General features: G+C 41.7%; 2 protein-coding genes across 2 annotated transcripts; one reads left to right on the top strand and one right to left on the bottom strand.

Moving 5' to 3' along the window:
* Positions 1-5,224: 5,224 nt before the first annotated feature.
* abhd11 (abhydrolase domain containing 11) lies at positions 5,225-11,829 on the top strand. The gene is made up of 6 exons (XM_083986375.1): positions 5,225-5,465; positions 7,041-7,176; positions 8,080-8,253; positions 8,448-8,618; positions 9,283-9,464; positions 10,123-11,829. The coding sequence occupies exons 1-6, from the start codon at positions 5,338-5,340 to the stop codon at positions 10,256-10,258; spliced, it is 927 nt and encodes a 308-aa protein (XP_083842501.1). The 5' UTR covers positions 5,225-5,337; the 3' UTR covers positions 10,259-11,829.
* Positions 11,830-12,621: 792 nt separating this feature from the next.
* On the bottom strand, positions 12,622-17,804 carry bicdl2l (bicaudal-D-related protein 2-like). The gene is made up of 6 exons (XM_083986374.1): positions 17,226-17,804; positions 16,408-16,527; positions 16,167-16,325; positions 14,762-14,847; positions 14,528-14,648; positions 12,622-13,032 (listed from the first exon to the last, which is right to left on the bottom strand). The coding sequence occupies exons 1-6, from the start codon at positions 17,742-17,744 to the stop codon at positions 12,694-12,696; spliced, it is 1,344 nt and encodes a 447-aa protein (XP_083842500.1). The 5' UTR covers positions 17,745-17,804; the 3' UTR covers positions 12,622-12,693.
* Positions 17,805-17,903: the final 99 nt, after the last annotated feature.

Raw genomic sequence — 17,903 nt, forward strand, 5'->3', positions numbered from 1 at the left:
GGAGATTTACATTGAGTGTTTCTTATCAAATGTGTTATGTGTATTCTCAAGGTCAGACCTTATGACCATATTTCCTGCTTTATAATTTTATGGCTTTATAATTATAATTATTATAATAATTTTTGGACATATGAAGTGGATATTGTAAACCAAGGTGGAAACCCTGACAGAAAACACAAACATTGTATTAGTAGTTCAATATCAATCTATTAGAATTTGCAAAATATGTAAGAAAAACTGCCCCTTATGTCAATAGAAATTTACTCCAATTAAATATCTGTGCAATATATTTCATTAATTCAGGCTTTATTTATGCTTAGGAGGTTGAGGCGGAGGTAGGGTTGCTCAGCAGTGGGCTGCTGACGTTCATTACTGTGAATTAGACAAAGTGAGAACTGGAAGAAAAGGTCAAAAATTTCACGAGAAGCCAGCACAGGGCCGCAGATAAAACATCTGACTGTCAGCTTCTCTTTCCAGCAGGAACACGTGGAGTTGACAGGTAGCAGACTTCTCGCAAACATGGCGATGACCAAACAGCAAAGTCCATCAGGTCCCTGATAGAGCCACTAGAAAGTATAATCCCAGGTTATCACTGTTTTCTTTTACCTCATTGAATGATGGACTGTAAAGTTGTGTAAAGCAGATAAACTATCTGTTGGAACCTCACAGAGATAAAGTTTTGATTTTGTGTTTTTCTCTTCAAGTCATTAGGAAATTCATATTAAAATAGGCCTATTAGTTTTTACATTTTTGAGAGAGAAGTCAGATTTTTCATAGTGTAGACAAAAAGTCCCCAAATCTGAATACCAGAATCTACAAATACACATCATTGTTTTAGCTTTTCCTCAGAAAGTAAATACTGTCCACATCTGCATATCCATTTTGTGTATTTGCCTTGCAATTGAAATAAACTCTGAATTTCCTCATCTGACCTGCAGATACCGGCCACCCTGAATCAGTGAGTTTGGCTCATGCTGCGGCCTGTCAGAGTCAAACCTCCAGAAAATTCCCTGAAAAACTTCCAAGTCGGAATTTACCTTTTGAAAAGATGCACATAAACACCAGAGTCAAAAACATGAACATGACCTGAGCCTCCACAGATAACACAGAGTTTTGACCGTGCCCCCACACACCCGCCCATGAGACGTCAGCGCTGAGATCTGATCTCTGTCAGGACGCTCTTCTTGTGCACTGAGGAGAACATTCCTCTCCTCTTCAGCCGCTCTTATCATGGACCTCCGAGCTTGGTTTCAGGATTAATGAGTCATTAATATTTATATTTAAGTAGGGCAACTAATTAAAGGGAAATACTTTGTTCTATCATTTACAGTATGTCATAAATGGATAAATAAATACTGTCTGACTCATATGTCTGAGAGAGAGCTTTCCAGGAAGGGCCTGAATTTGTGTTTCTTTATGTATATTTTTAGAAAGGACAAACTCCAGAGAATGTGACTGAATAGGCACAATAAGAAACTACATTTAAACTACATAAAAATATATTCATAACTCATGAATGTGGAAAAGTTTGCTTGTTGGAACAGTTAGGAACATCATAGTGACAGACATAATTTGTGAAGTATTCTGCACATGTGAAAGTCTCCTATTCCCTGTCTCCCAATTTCATGCCCATCTTCACATGTTGCTGAAAATTTAAAGAACCAAAAAAATATGGGTGAAGGATGACACTGACAGTGAAGCAATCACAGAGAAGCAGAAGTGAAACTCGGTTCTATTGTGAATCAGCAGAAGTTTGATTCATTTGCGTGAATAATAATAAATATCAGGTCCCATTTTACTGATGTTCAATGTCAACATGTGACTGATTTTCCACCCACACACAATGACAACATTTCCTCATAGAGCAAAACACAATGAGGCTGACATTATAGTCTCTTCCTCATTTCTCGGCCTCATCGCGATGGAACATATGACAGTGCAGCGAGAGAATAACAACACTGCCATGAAAACAGGCCGTCCTGAAACATGGTTAATATTTAGGCAGCAGCCGACATTTCACTGCAGGCAAAGGACATTTCTGCTTCAGTGAACACAGAGTTTTTTCAGCTGAAAAACATTTTAAGGTTTTATCATGTAGCTTCTTGTTTAGTATACATGCCATTAATATTGTTAGAGATGACAAACGCTGCATTGTCATCATTAAATAATGAGGGACTGGGAGTTGTTCTTCTGAACATTTAATGATCCAAGATATCAAACCCTATCATTCCTTTGCATGGTTCTACTTCTTTGGTGAATCTGTGTATGTGGCATTATTTATCACAGAGTGTACTACACCACGTTGTGCATGCACAGTATGTATGTCGATGTATGTTGTAGACATTTTCTAGTTCATCTTTGTTCCATGGTGTCTGGATGAAAAATATTCTTTCAGGTCAACACTGGCTCATCTCTCCTTCAGTTGTTTATCTGCATCAAGAAGGTAATAAATATGGTGTAAATATTGCTTTAATTAGTCACTTTTTGAGAACTTTTCTGTCAACACACCAATTCAACACAGACATTCCTACCATGTAGGATTAAATCCTTAGTTCAAACCTTTAGTTTTGATGTTTGACAGTCAGACATTTACTTCCTCTAGACTGAAAATATGTGAAAAACTATCAGGAACTCACTGTCTAGCATGTCAAGTTACATGTGCGTGAGCAGTCCCTTTGAAAAGAGATGGTTGAGAACAAAGCTGTGTTTTGTGCAGCATGGAGTTATTTAACCCTCTAAACACTTGTCGCACAGTATATTTATCGATAGAACAATGACCTCAACTTTTAAACTGCCACTGACGATGTGTGTCTACACGAATTCTGGTTTCATACTTTTAATGTGTGTTTCTTTGTCATGTGCCATGGACCAGTGTGTTTTGAATCTCATGGCATATTGTTTTTCACACTTCGTTCTTGTGTTATTCCTCTTCCTTTTGCCTTTAAATGGATATGTTGTAGTTTTATATAGATGCATAAACATAGCAGCCTATCCATTTTACTGTGACATCCTTAATTGCGTGAATAAATCTCTCCCACGTCCATTTCATTGCTTACAAAATGTAATTTAAAGTAACTATTATTTGACTGAAACAGAAAATGTTATGGAGAAAGTGAATTGGTGTCAGGAACATGGTGCTGACATTTTTGCATATTTTGTCTAAAGAAACTGGAGCACTGACACACAGTGTTCAGTAGAATAGAAAATGCACCCTCATCTTCCCTCTCCTCCTCCTCCTCCTCCTCCTCCTCCTCCTCCTCCTCCTCCTACTTCTTCTTCTTCTTTCTCAGTTGAGTGTGTACCATGTGCTCCCCTGGGCCTCTGTCTCATGCCATCTCTATGGTGACAGTTCACAGCATGCTTTATCCCAGCAGACACGTTGCCCATAGCAATGAATGTTTGGAGACGCAGCGATGGAAACCAGGCTTGTCCAAGCCCATAGGCAGAGAGTTTGTTTTTTCTGTTCCTGTGTATGACAGGAGAGCAAGAAGAACAAACTGATCACAACCCGAAACAAAGTGATGGTGAGAAGCAGCACAGGGATGAGAGAGGTCTGAAAGAGGAAGGTTTCTGGTGCTGTATAAAGATCACCCGGCCGTAAATTATATTTCTTTGTAGCTGTTCCCCTTGCTGAGCTCCTCTGAGACTATTCTACCTGTAAGACTCAAGAATGACTCAAGTGTTATAAATATTGAGTCACACAGAACTGTGTAAACATCCCAGGCACTAAAAGTAAAGTTAAAGAGAGAAAACATGCAAATCAAATGTTGGGACTTCCCTTTAAAACGACACCACTTCTCCACAGTGTTAAGTTCTTCCTGCTATAGGTAGCCTATGCAGCATCTCAGAAAACGTACCCCCGTCCCTGTGTGGATTCAGTCTGGCTCAGTCTCCTCTGTCTCTTCATGTGATTCCAGACCAACTCCATAAAGTTGAAATCAGGGCTCTGGAGGAGCCAGACCATCTGTTGCAGGACTCTTTGTTCTTGTTCACACTGAAGATGGTTCTGGATGACTCTGGCTCTGTGTTTGGGACTGATCATCTGAGGCACTGCATGATGGATCAGAAGCTAAACATACACTATGAGGTGCCTGGAGCTTTGGCAGAGTAGCTACTGTATCTGTAGACTGTGAGCAGAATGAATAGAATATGGGTTAGAAACAGAAATCCATTATAAATGAATGTTACTTGAGTAAACATTAACATACTTGTCAGAGAACACTTAAAAAATGTATCACACTGTTGAAGCACTGTGACAGAATGAGTGCAGACATACAGACTATTATCGCACATGACAGGTTTGACTACTACAGACTCTTGTGTCTCACAGAGGAGCTGACAAAATAAGAAATGACCACTTCACTGACTGACAGCCTGTCTAACAGAGAGCAGTAGGACCTTTACAGTCTATGAGTAGGACAGTGCAATAATAGGATCATCATTTTGTTGGTGGCGAACAGGTGTGTAGCCCATGTTGTAATACTAGGGCGCCACCTAGTGGTTCAACAGTGCACTAACGCGGGGGGAAAAAAAGATTTCAACACCTGCTCATGTGAAATCAGGACAAAATAAACACAAAATAAGTTCAGCCCATTGTTTGACATGTCAGATGAAGGCTCCAATGTGCATATGCATCTCAAATGTTTTTTTTCTGCCTTTTTTTTGTTGTTAAAAACGTTTTCAACCATTTAATATTAGCCTACTAATTCTATCAAGTGTGTGGCTACAGGCCTATAGCCTATAGACTGAGGCCAGCCATGTAGAATTAAATAAAATGATCATACCAAATCACCAGCGCTGGAGATTAACCAGGAACCTTCATATTCAAGCACTGTAGAAAGTGTAGCTATTTTAAAATACTTTGGTTAAGTTTTTAGATTTTCTGCTGTTGTCCTCTGTTTCCCACTTTTACTCCACCATGCACATTCTACTTTCTGTACCCCTACATTTTATCTTATACATTTTGTATTTACTCGTTAAATTTTCAGGATATTATGAACTGATAAACTGTGATATATGCTGATAGTTTAGGATTTTTATCAGTACTTTGGTGCTTTTATATTTACTACTAGCAGACAGTGATGCTACAGTAAATAGAAGGTCGTTTTTTGCTGCAGCCTGAAAGACGAAACTCAGGGGAAAGGCCCCCTCGTCTTTTGCGTCCTACGTCATGACGCAGCGTCACCCTCAGCTGTTGACAGCTTGGAGCCTCCTTCAGTTCAATCTCGACCTCCAGCGCTCCGTGCATGTTGCCTCACCGAGTCTCGGCTGTCACCGTGGCCGTCTTTAACCGCACATGCAGTTTCTCGCCCGCCCGGTAACGGAGCATATGCTGCCATGAGCGCTTTGTGTCGCCTGATCCAGAGAGGACTGCTGCAGAGCGGCCGCCAGTCGTGTCGTTTATCCCAGGGACAGCAGCATGTCTGCGGTGTAGCTCTCCCGGTCCGGACCGCCAGCTCATCCAGGTATCCCTGCTAGCTTCCCCTGCTAACCGATGCCCTCTGTCCGCCGGGGCTGCAGCGGCGGAGCGGCGCCGGGTCGACCGGACGGCCGCTGCGTCTCTTTCTGCATGCAGCCGCTTATTTAACCGGTAGAAATGAGTCGCCATGTCGTGACGTTGCATCTTTATTAACCGTCCAGTGGAGAGTTTCCATAGAGGACATTCAGACGCCTGGTTAGCTTCACGGTTAAACCTGCAGATGTTACAAAGAGGATTTCATACACCGTTATGAGCTCTCTGTCATATTTGTGCAGCTACATCAAGCGGCCGTAGCATAGCCTATTATGGTTTATTGTTGCTATGCTACATGTGTGCTATATTATTATATTATCAGTATATCATCAAACTATGGCCCAATTGACCACCTATTGGTTTGTGTTGCTGGGCCCCAATTTACCCCCATTACACATGGCACTTCCCTGCTTCCTTACACACCCAGAAGCCAGCTAAGTAATACTGAACTGATTATCTGATCAGTCTATACACTAGTTGACAGGAAATGTTATTGATCATCCATAATGTGTAATAACTACGTTTTTAATTGTAGTGTGGAGGACACTGTTGTCTGGACCAGTCCTGAGTTGCATCTGTTGGAGTGGTGTTTGGACACTAAGGGCTTTGTAGAGATGAAAAGAACAGCTTTCAGCCAGTGTAGATTTGATGGAGGTTGAGGCATTATGAAGCAACACTGCTGTAAAAACATCACTTACTGCAGCATCTCAAATGGGAATATTTGCCAGTTCCCTGGTGATTTAAAACCCAGCATTTGAGGCTTTTTCACAGCTGTTCAGTCAAGACTAAGTCACTTGAACACGTTCACTCAGTCTCCAGGTAGTGATGATGCTCATATTTCACTGTTTTCTCATCCTACACACTGAGAAATTGATTGCTTAAGAAAGAGGGAAATGATCAGACCCGTTAATGAAGGGAGAGGTGTGGGTTTTTCTATGATGGAATATTTAAGTAGTGTTTTAAAACGCTATTTCACAAGTGAGTTTAATATAACCTCAGTAAATTGGGTTTTATTACTAGATTTCTACACGGTCCATTTTCCAGATCAGTGCCATCATAAATTGCTCATCAGATAATAAGGAATAGACTCTTCATTTATGTTGGATAAAGTATTAATTGTTTCAGGGGTTTTTTTTAAGCAAAAAAATTCTGTTTTCATTTTCCAAATTAGATTTGTTGCTTTTCAAAGTCGGACTTGGCAGTTAATTTGGCAGATTTATCTTATAAGTAATCTCAGCTTCTCAACCACATGTCATATTGTCATGACAAAAGACAACTAACTGCTGCTGTATGGTTCTCTAATGTGGAACCAGCAGGTGGAAGCAAAACATTTCCAAACAAAATGTTTCACAAATCATGAGGCAGCGCCTGATATCCTGTTCATGTTTGTTCCTGATAGATTCATCACTTTGCATAGTTTTGTTACTGCGATTTATCACTGCTGCTGTCTGAGGCGGTGACATTATTCTCACCACAGACACACAGAGGTTCAAACTAATCAGCGTGGATGTGTTTTCTCTCTCCTCAGCTCAGTCAACCTGACCTACGATGTCTTCGATGGGAAAGGGGAGAGCACCCCGCTGGTGTTTCTTCACGGCCTTTTTGGCAGCAAATCTAACTTCCACTCGATAGCAAAGTCCTTGGTGCAGCGCACAGGCCGAAAGGTAATGCAGTGATGAAGACGTCACATCACCCCCTGTCTGTTGTCACAACAACAACAAAATCAGTAACACTTTATTTGACGCCGATCTCTACAACACATTATAACCATACTTATGAGTTATAATGCAGTTATAGCACTGTATAACTATAGTTATAAACACTCATAAATGATCATAATGCTTTATAACAATAATTATAACATACTATGGTATAAAGCATTTTATCATGACTTATAAGGTCAGGTATTATAATATGTTATAATTGTTAGTAACTCGCTGACAATACCCACATTGATAATGCATTATAAATATAGTCATAATGTGTTATAATTGGCTTATAGACATGTATAACTATCATTATAAACACATATATTTAATCATAAGGCTTTATAACAATAAGCATAACACATCATAGAGCGTTTTATAATGGCTTATAAGGTCAAGTATTATAATAGAGTTATAATGCTCTATGATGTGTTGTGCTTATTGTTATAAAGCCTTATGATCATTTATCATTGATCATTTAGTTATATAGTGCTATAACTGCATTATAACTCATTATAAGTATAGTTATAATGCGTTATAGAGATAGGCGTCAAATACAGTGTTACCAAAAAAACAATTGGTCTCTGTGTGTTTGAGTTGGTTGTGAGCAGCCTGACACTGGCCCTCTGATGAAAGCAGGCCTGGGAACATACAGTCAACCAGTGTGTTGCCAGTTATTTGATACAAACCCTCTCCTGCTGTAATAAACACTGACAGATAACCGGCTCTGTGTCCCGGCCTGAACAATCCAGCCTTTGTGTCGGCTGTCACTTTCCTGCTCAGACGCCAGAACGCACCTGACTGCTCTGTTGCCTCTTTACCCCCCATTCCAAGTGTCCTAACTGTCCTTTGACCAGTTAGGTGCTGACTGTAGATGCCCGTAACCACGGCAACAGCCCTCACAGCCCGGTGCTGACCTACGAAGCCATGGCCGGGGATCTGAAACACCTCCTGGCTCAGCTGCGCATCGAGAGGTGCGTCCTCATCGGCCACAGCATGGGAGGGAAGACGGCCATGACCACCGCTCTGACACAGGTGAGCGCTGCAGAAATGTCACCATGAATTTATCATGACGCCACGGTGCCTGACCTTTCCATTTGCTCTGGAATTAATCATCTACTGTACACACAGCTCTACGTTTTGTTGTCTGTTTGTCCTTTGGGTTTTCTCCTACACATGACGTCAACTTGTTTTCTTTTTCCCCACAACCTGTCTCTCTGTGGCCGTAGCCCGGTCTGGTGGAGCGGCTGGTGGTCGTAGACATCAGTCCAGCTCAGACCACCACGCGCACCAACTTCCGTTACTACATCCAGGCCATGCAGGATGTGAAGATCTCCAGCGACATCCCGCGCTCCACCGCCAGGCGGATGGCGGAGGATCAGCTGCGCAAACTGGTCAAGGTCAGGAACGTTCTTTCATAACACAGTTAGTCAGCGTCCACGACAGCTGTTCTTCAATAAATTAAACCTGCAACACAAGTTCCTTTTTTCCACAACGGCGTGTTTGTCTCCCAGGAATAAACCTCATCTTTTCTTAATACGTTTCCTATATAAACAGTCAAGCTGCAGCAGCTGTTGTTGGGTTTTTTTGGCCATTTGAGGGCAGCAGAAAAAATCTCTAAACAAGGCACTGACTAAAGGAAAGTTGATAAGCCAACCTGTTAACGAACATACTGTTTACATATCCTCCTTATCCATGGGAAGATAATCTTATATCCAGTGATATTCTCATCTTTCTAGCTCTGTTTTTGGTCTCCACCAGCTCCTTTAGGACATATCTGACTCTATAACTGCAGTATGCTCAGTTTTGTTCCTCACTCACTGGAACAAAAGCAGGTCAGAAAGTTTCTGGAGCTGTTTCACTGCAGACGCCTGCCTGCAATGGCAGAGGACAGTCAAAGTGAACCTGAACATTACAGGCAAACAAAACCACAGCAATGTGTGAAATCAGTTGTCACTTCTCTATGTATGACTCACTACAGGTAACCTCCGTCTCATACAAGTAGCTGCATGCACCACTATACTATAGATATAGAACCATTTAACCTGAGCCTCCGTCCTGCAGGAGCACTCGGTGCGTCAGTTCCTGCTGACCAACCTGGTGGAGCAGAACGGACACTACGCCTGGAGGGTCAACCTGGAGGCCATCTCAGCACACCTCGAAAACATCATGAGCTTCCCCAGCTTCGACAGCATCTACGACGGACCCACGCTGTTCCTGGGCGGAGCCAGTTCTGCTTATATCAGGTACACAACACAACACAACACCGCAGACAGACTGCTTCTCTCTGCAGTGATGTATAAATCTTGTATATTCACTCAAAGTGCTGCAAAATGTAGAATGTAGAAAGAACTTCACCTTGCAAATGGAGGGTGGTTGTTGAGCTCGTCACACAGACTCTGAGATCACAAACCTTGAGTCTTTTGTTAACTTATTTGAAGTCTCCATGATCATAGCAAAAGGTAGATTCCACACTCTGCTTTCACAATATGTTTTTTTCACTGTTGCTATGCAACAGTTTGATCTTTCTCGGGCTAGATTCATAAGTTGATGGAAAGAAGCCTGTGACAAAACAGGAAAGTCATTGACTGTAACCTCAGTCGATCAACCGTGTGTCTGTAGGAAACAATGAAGGGAATGTCAATCACAAAACAGCATGATCCAGTGTTAGACAAAGAAAGAAAGAAAAAATAAATGAAAGAATGGATTTAATTGAAATTACAAAAAGAAACAGAAAATATAAAATTGGCTTAAATACAAAAGAAATAAAAGAAAAAGACAAAAAAAAAAGTTCAGATTTCAGATGTAATTTCCTTTATTTTGATATGTACTGTTTATGTACTTTGATATGTGCTCTGCCTCTTTCTACCTGTTCTCCTTCCTCCTCCTCCATGTCTCCATCAGCTCTGATGATTACCCAGAAATCGAGAGGCTGTTCCCCGCCGCAGACATCCAGTACATCCCGGACGCCAGCCACTGGATCCACGCAGACAAACCCTTAGATTTCATCAGCTCCATCAGCTCCTTCCTTCAGTCCTAGCTGCCTCCTCTCTACACCTCTCTGAACTTTTTTTTTTAAAGCTCAGCACGTCTGAGCGTCCGCTCGCCCTAAACCAAGGTGAGAATTCAGCAGCTTCAGCAGCGAGCGAGTGGAGTCATTAACGATGCTAATGTTTGCAAAACACTGGACCAAACTCGCCCTTTTACAGCAGTCAGTTCTTACCATTTAACAGTGTCAAATTTAGTGTAGTGTGGTGTAGTGTAGACAAACTTTTCCTTTTGTTTAGTCTCTCTGCCAGACAGGTAGTGTTACTAGATGGGCTGGTTTCTAGGTGTGTTTTGTAGATCGGTAGATAACAATGAAAAATATCATAACATAATGGGGCTATTTTGGAGGCGATACTAATCCAAAGAAACTCTCATTTGCACAGTGCTTTCTTTATGTTGAAATATTTATGCCAGTATAACAGAGTAAGTACAATCTGGGACCGCTGACATGGACCAGCAGTAAGACGGTTCTGACATCACTGGAATGAAAAAGAAACACATACTGTAAATCGATGGAGAAGGGAAGAATGTGCGAAGCAAAAAATAGTTTCTTTGCCAGGGGGAGAGTTTGGTATCACGTGTCAGGAGGCTCTCACTCTGCAAAGAGGCTGTAATATAGACTCTATGTACAGATGGCTTGTTGTAGAAATTTTAAAATAGAAAAATATATATATAGTATATATATATTATTTTGGTTTGGATCTTTTTAGTTGTCCCTCATCCTCTCCTCTGTGGATCTGCTCTGTCAGAGATGAGGAGTTTACAGGTCTGCACTGGTTGTATTTTTATGCCAACGCAATCATGGATGAAAACCAAGCTGAAACGCTCCGAGTGCAGTATTATCACAATCTGTTTCCTGAACATCTCAGGTTACAACTGAATATGCTCGTCATTATACTCTTCTATTATCCCTCTTGTCTGTCTGGCTGTGTAAACGTGTCTTTGTATTTGCTCAGTCCAACCAGTGTTTTGATGAAAACCTGTTTTACCGATTTTATTCTCTGTATCTCACTTATCTTTACGACTACTGTAAGGCTCAAGGCTCTATGGGTATTCTCACAAATATATGCTGCAACAATGTACCTTGTTATCTAATAATCGTAATAGTGTTGATGTCATTTCTGTTTCCATTGGTTTGAACAGTAACGGTCCAGTAGTGAAACTGCCATCCGTGTGAATCAGCAGGGTGTTGTGTAAATTTGTATGTGCCTCTTTTGTCGAGAGCTCCTTTTTCCATTTCTGTAAAACTTGATAAAAAAAAAAAAAAGAAACTGACAGACATTTTATTCTAAGAAAACAATAACAGATTTTGGATTGGCAGCTGGGTTGCCAGTTATGTGTGTGAATTTTCTCACAAGGAAGCTTAAACACATGAGGGTGTATCCCTTCATGATGCCAGATGTTTACTACAATCAGTGTTTTGTGTTTGTTGGGTGCGGATAAGGAAGTCTAAACAGCTTTAAATGACCAGAATTAAGTTGAGAGAAACTCTTATTTAATTCTTTTTATAAAGCAGAGAAGCTCCTCCTCCTCCACCGCACATATGTGTGTCGTGTTGCACAATATGAGTAGATTGTTGGGGGGGCGGGCTGGGGGCTGGGGGCTGGGGGTTGGGTGGGTTGTTGTTGCTGACATTTGAATGCAGGTCCTGCTTCAGCTTCTGTGGTTGTTCCAGTGGGTGTAAAAGGAGCTCGGTGTCAACGTTTATAGCAAAGTGAACTAAGTCAGTGACAGGTTTGGAGACTGTGATCATCTGTTCAGGATTGTATATTGTTTCTGTGTGAGCATGCCTTTCTTCTTGTCATCATCTGTGACCTTGCTGTGCTGCATACGTCTCGGTTTGTTCCCACCACGGTGGCGCTTATTCGAAATAACGGCATATATACATTTTAAATGTGTGCAAGACGCGTATAGGAGTGGATTATATATTATTGAAAATGTACAAACTGATATTATACAATAAAACGGCAAAACTCTGCAACAAAGTTTCCTTTTTTTTCCTTTTTGAGTCTTGATAAGGTGCAGCAATGACTAAATAAACTCAGCGAGAGATAAAAGCTTTTGTATTTGCTTTTCATTTATTTACAGTATGACAACAAAGAATATTCAAGAGATTAAGTGTAAACAGTTTTAAACAAATACATGGCTCGTTCATAATTAGCTGTATGTTGTGTTCCTTCAGGGCTCCTCCACATGTTTCACCTCTGTTTACACTAATTATTGCACTAATAAAAACTTGGATATGGTTTCTCTTCAAAGATGATCTGACCCCACTTCAATGTAAAATCCAGATGATCCAGTGTCCACATCATACTTCACATCACATCCTTCTACTGACAAACTGCACCGTCGACATCAGGCCAAACACATTTTGTCTGGAGCTTGTGCATCATAAGCAATGTACAAGAGTGCAAAGTTACCGCTGCTTCAGTCCAGGGATACAGACTGGAAGCCATCGTCCATGTGAGACTCTGTCTCGTCTCCTGGACGACTGGTCCTGCCCCTCCTCAGCTTGTCCCTCCAGGTCCGTTGGGCAGCAGGAGGGGTGCTGGGAGCTGGAGCAGCAGGAACCGCAGCTCTGGGCATGAAGATTTGGTTTGAGTTGGTGGTGGGAAGGGTGGGTGTAGGCAAAGGGAAATTGGTCGGCCTCTGAAGCGGTTTGTTGGTTCTCCTCAGGAGCCCCAGGCCTCGGGACGGCTTCTTCTGGGCCTGCTCCGCCTCCTGCTGGGCCCTGACCTGCTGCTGGAGAATCAGCTGAAAGTCCTCCTGTGACAAATCAACGAAAACAAGCAGGATGTTACAGCACGAGAAATACTGAAAAAGTAAAGCTAGGGAGAGTCTGCAGAGGAGGATGTCACATCAAATACATATCAATATTTTTCCCTTTCAATGCAAGATTAATTTAAAACAAGGATCTGCTATCCCCACAAATGATGGCTCTCTGTCATCTATTTTACAAACATTATCATGTCCATTATGACAAACAAATGAATTTGCTATTTATGTATTATGAATGAGTTCATAGTAATTAAAATGAATCATTTGTGTTTGTTAAAGGGATAGTTCAACAGAACATTACGAGACGGAGTTGTTTTCGAGGCAAATGCAGAGACTGCTTGTGGAATAATCAGCGATTTTGCATTAATTTACCTCGAAAACAACTCTGTCTTGTACAACGTTCCGTTATTATCTCATAGCGTGGTGAACGTGCAGGTCACAACTTCTCCATGAGAGTGTTTTGGAGTTGTTGGATTGTGTATTTGATGATTGTGTATTTGATTTGATGAGGGAAACCCAAAAATCCCATGAGCCACCGTAGCAGAGCTCTGAGCAGCTCACAGCTCTGCTCCACCGTTATAAAAATGGCTTGCACCGACAATTAAAGACAATTAGTGATTATGGCAATAGGTCAATTTGCCAAAATGTTGAACTATCCCTTTAATCATAGTGACAATTATTCCACTGATTTATGATGATTTTTTTTAATATATATCTCAACACAAATCCTTTGCTTTGCCTCTTTTATTCAAGGTAATAATATATTATAAATAATATAAGATAAATGCAGATGTTAAAGAGGAAGACTCCAAGAAAGTACTGGGTGAAATATACGATTCACTGAGGCAGTAGGAGGCAGGTAAATATTATCTGAAAGAACGTCAGGATGTCACACTGACTCCATCATCCACCTTCCTCCAATAGCCGAAACCCGGAAAAACACTATAAATTACAATCACAAGTATCAGAATATTTTTTGTTAATTACAGGATAGAATTTAAAACACCACAGCAAACTGAGATACTACACATAACATGTCTCTGTGCAGCAGAGCAGGTGGACTCAGACTCCGCTGCTCTCACCAGGTCTCAGTTTAACGCGGCGGGGAGCCGAGCATCACCAGATGAACATGTGGGCCTGAGGCCAGGACGCTGTGGCAACACACCAACTGGCAGGCTGTACTGTGTGTGTATAGCCTATGTGTGTGTGTGCACGTGAATTTTAATTATACTTTGTGTGTGTTTCACGACCCAACACATTATCATAGTGTATTTAACACTAATTAGGTGTGTGTGTGTGCGTTCCTCACATGTGAGTGTCCTACTTTTCTATATTGGCTGAGTCTCTTATCTTCACATTTTTTCCACCGTCTCTAATTTGCTCAGTGTGATGTTTTCATGCACTCAGTCACACCTCTTAGTTTTTCAGTGTTTTTTTTATGGTTGTGTCTCTGTTAAAGATGAAACCTTTAGGTCCTGTTTACCTTCCAGGCCTCGAGCTCCAGCGACATCTCCAGGCGTTTCTGCACGGCCTCCAGCAGCTGGTTGTTCAGCATCATCATGTCCGTCTTGCTACGCAGCAGCTCGTCCTCCATCGCTTTCTTCCTACGTAACGGAAAGAATGACACATTTCTCAGTAGTCTGGTGATGTTTCCCAACTTCCTTTTTTATCTTGAAATCTTGATTCATTTGATTCCTCAGAGCTGAGCGTCACTCACTTCTCTATGGCCTCGTCTCTGTCCCACAGAGCCTGCTGCAGGACAGCGCTGTCCTCCTCTCCTTTTCCTTTTCCACCTTTGACCTCCTTTGACGGGAAAACAGAGGAGACCGGTTATGTTTTCTTTTCATTAATGCTTCCAGGATTCAGATTTAATCGCACTGTCACTCACACACGTCAGGACTTTATCTGACACACAGAAAATACCACACAGACCCAGATGACTGATACTGTCACCTGTGAACCTGTCAGACCACATAGCTAAGCTTTTACAGTGAGGTGGGGAAATTAGGGGAAGATGTGTCATTATGATTCCTTTTTGTCACATGTGCATAACTATCAACACAAATGTATCCAAACTATAGGGTTTCTAATATTTAACTACCTTTATGACATTATAAATTCCTTTCCTACATGTTAAAAGTTCATGGTAACACTTTATTTAACACCTACCTCTATAACCCATTGTAACCATACTTATAAGGAGTTATAATTCAGTCATAGCACTGTACAACTATAGTTATAAACAAATGCTTTATAACAATAATCACAACACACTATAAAGCATTTTATCATGAATTATAAGGTCTTATGTCTTATGACTTATAACGTTAGAATTGTTAGTAACTCACTGACAATGCCCACATCGATAATGCATTATAAATATAGTTATAATGTGTTATAATTGGCTTATAAATGTGTATAACTATCATTATAAACACTCAAAAGGCTTTATAACAATAAGCATAACACATCATAGAGCATTTTATAATGGCTTATAAGGTCAAGTATTATAATAGAGTTATAATGCTCTATAATGTGTTATGCTTATTGTTATAAAGGATTATGATAAGTTATGAGTGTTTATAATGATAGTTATACACGTTTATAAGCCAATAATAACACATTGTAACTATATTTATGATGTGGGCATTGACAGCGAGTTACTAACAATTATAACGTATTATAATACCTGACCTTATAAGTCATGATAAATGCTTTATAGTGTGTTATAATTATTGTTACAAAGCATTCTGGTCATTTATAAGTGTTTATAATACAGTGCTATAACTGCATTATAACTCACTACAAGTATGGTTATGTGTTATAGAGATAGGCATCAAATAAAGTGTTACCAAGTTGGGTAAATGACTCTGTGTTTGATTTGCTGGTTGGAAGCTCCTTGTATCTGTATTGAGCTTATATGGTCAGATTTTGCATATAAGTTGTAAATCAAAATTGATTTAAATCATTTCTGACCTTTGCCTTGTTTTGTTTTGTTTTGTTTTACAAGGATGTGAAAAACAAACACTCCTCTGCCCACTAGAATAAATTCAAACTGAGATTGCAGGCAGAGCGTGAGCAGCTTTATCAGAGTGCATGTGGGTGCAGCAGCTCTCTGTCACCTGTTTGGTGTGGCTGATGGCCAGTTGACGGGCCACGCTCTGCAGCTGGGCCAGCGCAGCGTCCAGCCGCTTGTCCCCAGCGGAGGGTTCAGGTGAGCTGGACTCAGGCTCGGTCAGCGGGCGCAGCAGCCGCAGAACCGACAGAACCTCGTCTGTGACCTGAGGAAGAGACGAGCAGAAATAAATGCTGATGATCCTATAGAGGTGGGGGGCGTATAGCGGCGCCGTGTGTGACCTTTACCCTCTCTCTGTGTTGGCTCCAGCCCGGTCCTTCCCTGCTCTCCTGCAGTTTGTCCACCTGGGCCTTCAGCTTGATGCTGCGTCTCCGCGACAGCTCCACTTCTCTGCGAACCTCATTAAGCTGCACACAGTAAATATCACATCAGCACATTAGAACAGCACCACTTTTCCTTTTTTTGTTTTGTTTTTGTTGTGCAAATAACAGCACGCCCGCACACACACACACCACTGAAAGCACCACCTCATGACATTTTACACAATGTAAACAGAAACTGATAATCTAGTTTCCTGGGTGAAACTGTGGATAAGAAATCCAGTCGTACCGGCTGAGGTGTTGTTCAACACACAAACACACACACACACACACTCTGCAAACACATTCACAGAAACACACCGAGATAACAGTCAAATGAAAGCTGTTGACTCAAAGTGCGAGGACTTATTTCCCACTAACGCTGCCTCCGTCTCTGCAGCCTTCATCACAAATCAAGTCCTGTCCTCATCAGCTGATAAAGAGTCTCCGTGTCGAATCATAAAAGATGCTCAGGTTATCTGCACTGAGCCGTCAGGGTGTGATCACAGCTCTTTATGCTGTAGGACAAGATTTCCTCAGCTGCATTTTTAACTTGCTTCAAGTGTGAGATATTTCTGCATGACAGTTGAGACAGTCTCCTCCCTGTATAACAGGTTTTCTCACTGTCTCACCAACCTGTCCCAGACAGATACAACACAGATATAAACAACACTTTCTCCTTCAACTTTAGAAAAATATGCAATTTTACAATTCATATATACAAAAATAGACATCTGTTATCCCACCGTCTCTGAGACATGTCCCAGTGTCCTGCGTCTGCTGAGCGGCCTGCCGTTCTTCAGCAGGTCTGGTATGGTCCCATTAATGAAGCTCTGGTTCCCATCTTCACTGGTCAGACAGATTGTCACCGGGGAGTCCCTGGACCCATCTGTGCTCAGCTCACCTGGAGTGTCTTTCTCCTCAGAGAGTGTGGACACATTGTCCTCCTCAGCAAGCTCCTCTTCACCCATATCGTTTAGATTCAGCTGAGTGATGAGGATCGAGCTGCTGCCGGGCATCAGATCGGCACAGCTTCCTTCTCCCAGGCTGTCACAGTCCAGATCCTCCTGCTCGGGCTCCTCCTGCTCCGGCTCCGGTTCTGGCTCTGCCGGGAGGACCGTGGTCCGGTAAGACGTGAACCTGCTCCTGAGAGAGCCCATCTGTCTGTCCTCCAGTCGGCTCAGAGAGGAGTAGAGCTGGTCGCTGGAGGTGACTCGCGGTCTCAGCCTCTCGTTGAGGACTGAGAACGGCTGAGAGTAGTCCATGATCTTGGTGAAAGTCTCAGGCAGAAAACAGAGTCAATGAAACCACCTGCAGATGCTGGAAGACTGTGTTCATTAAAGAGCTGTAGATGAAAGATGAACACACACACAGGTCAGGAGGAGGGAGGATGACACCGACTCTCTGAATGTCTCCAAACTGGT

This window comes from Trachurus trachurus (assembly GCF_905171665.1).
Source record: "Trachurus trachurus genome assembly, chromosome: 14".
Taxonomy (NCBI): Eukaryota; Metazoa; Chordata; class Actinopteri; order Carangiformes; family Carangidae; genus Trachurus; species Trachurus trachurus.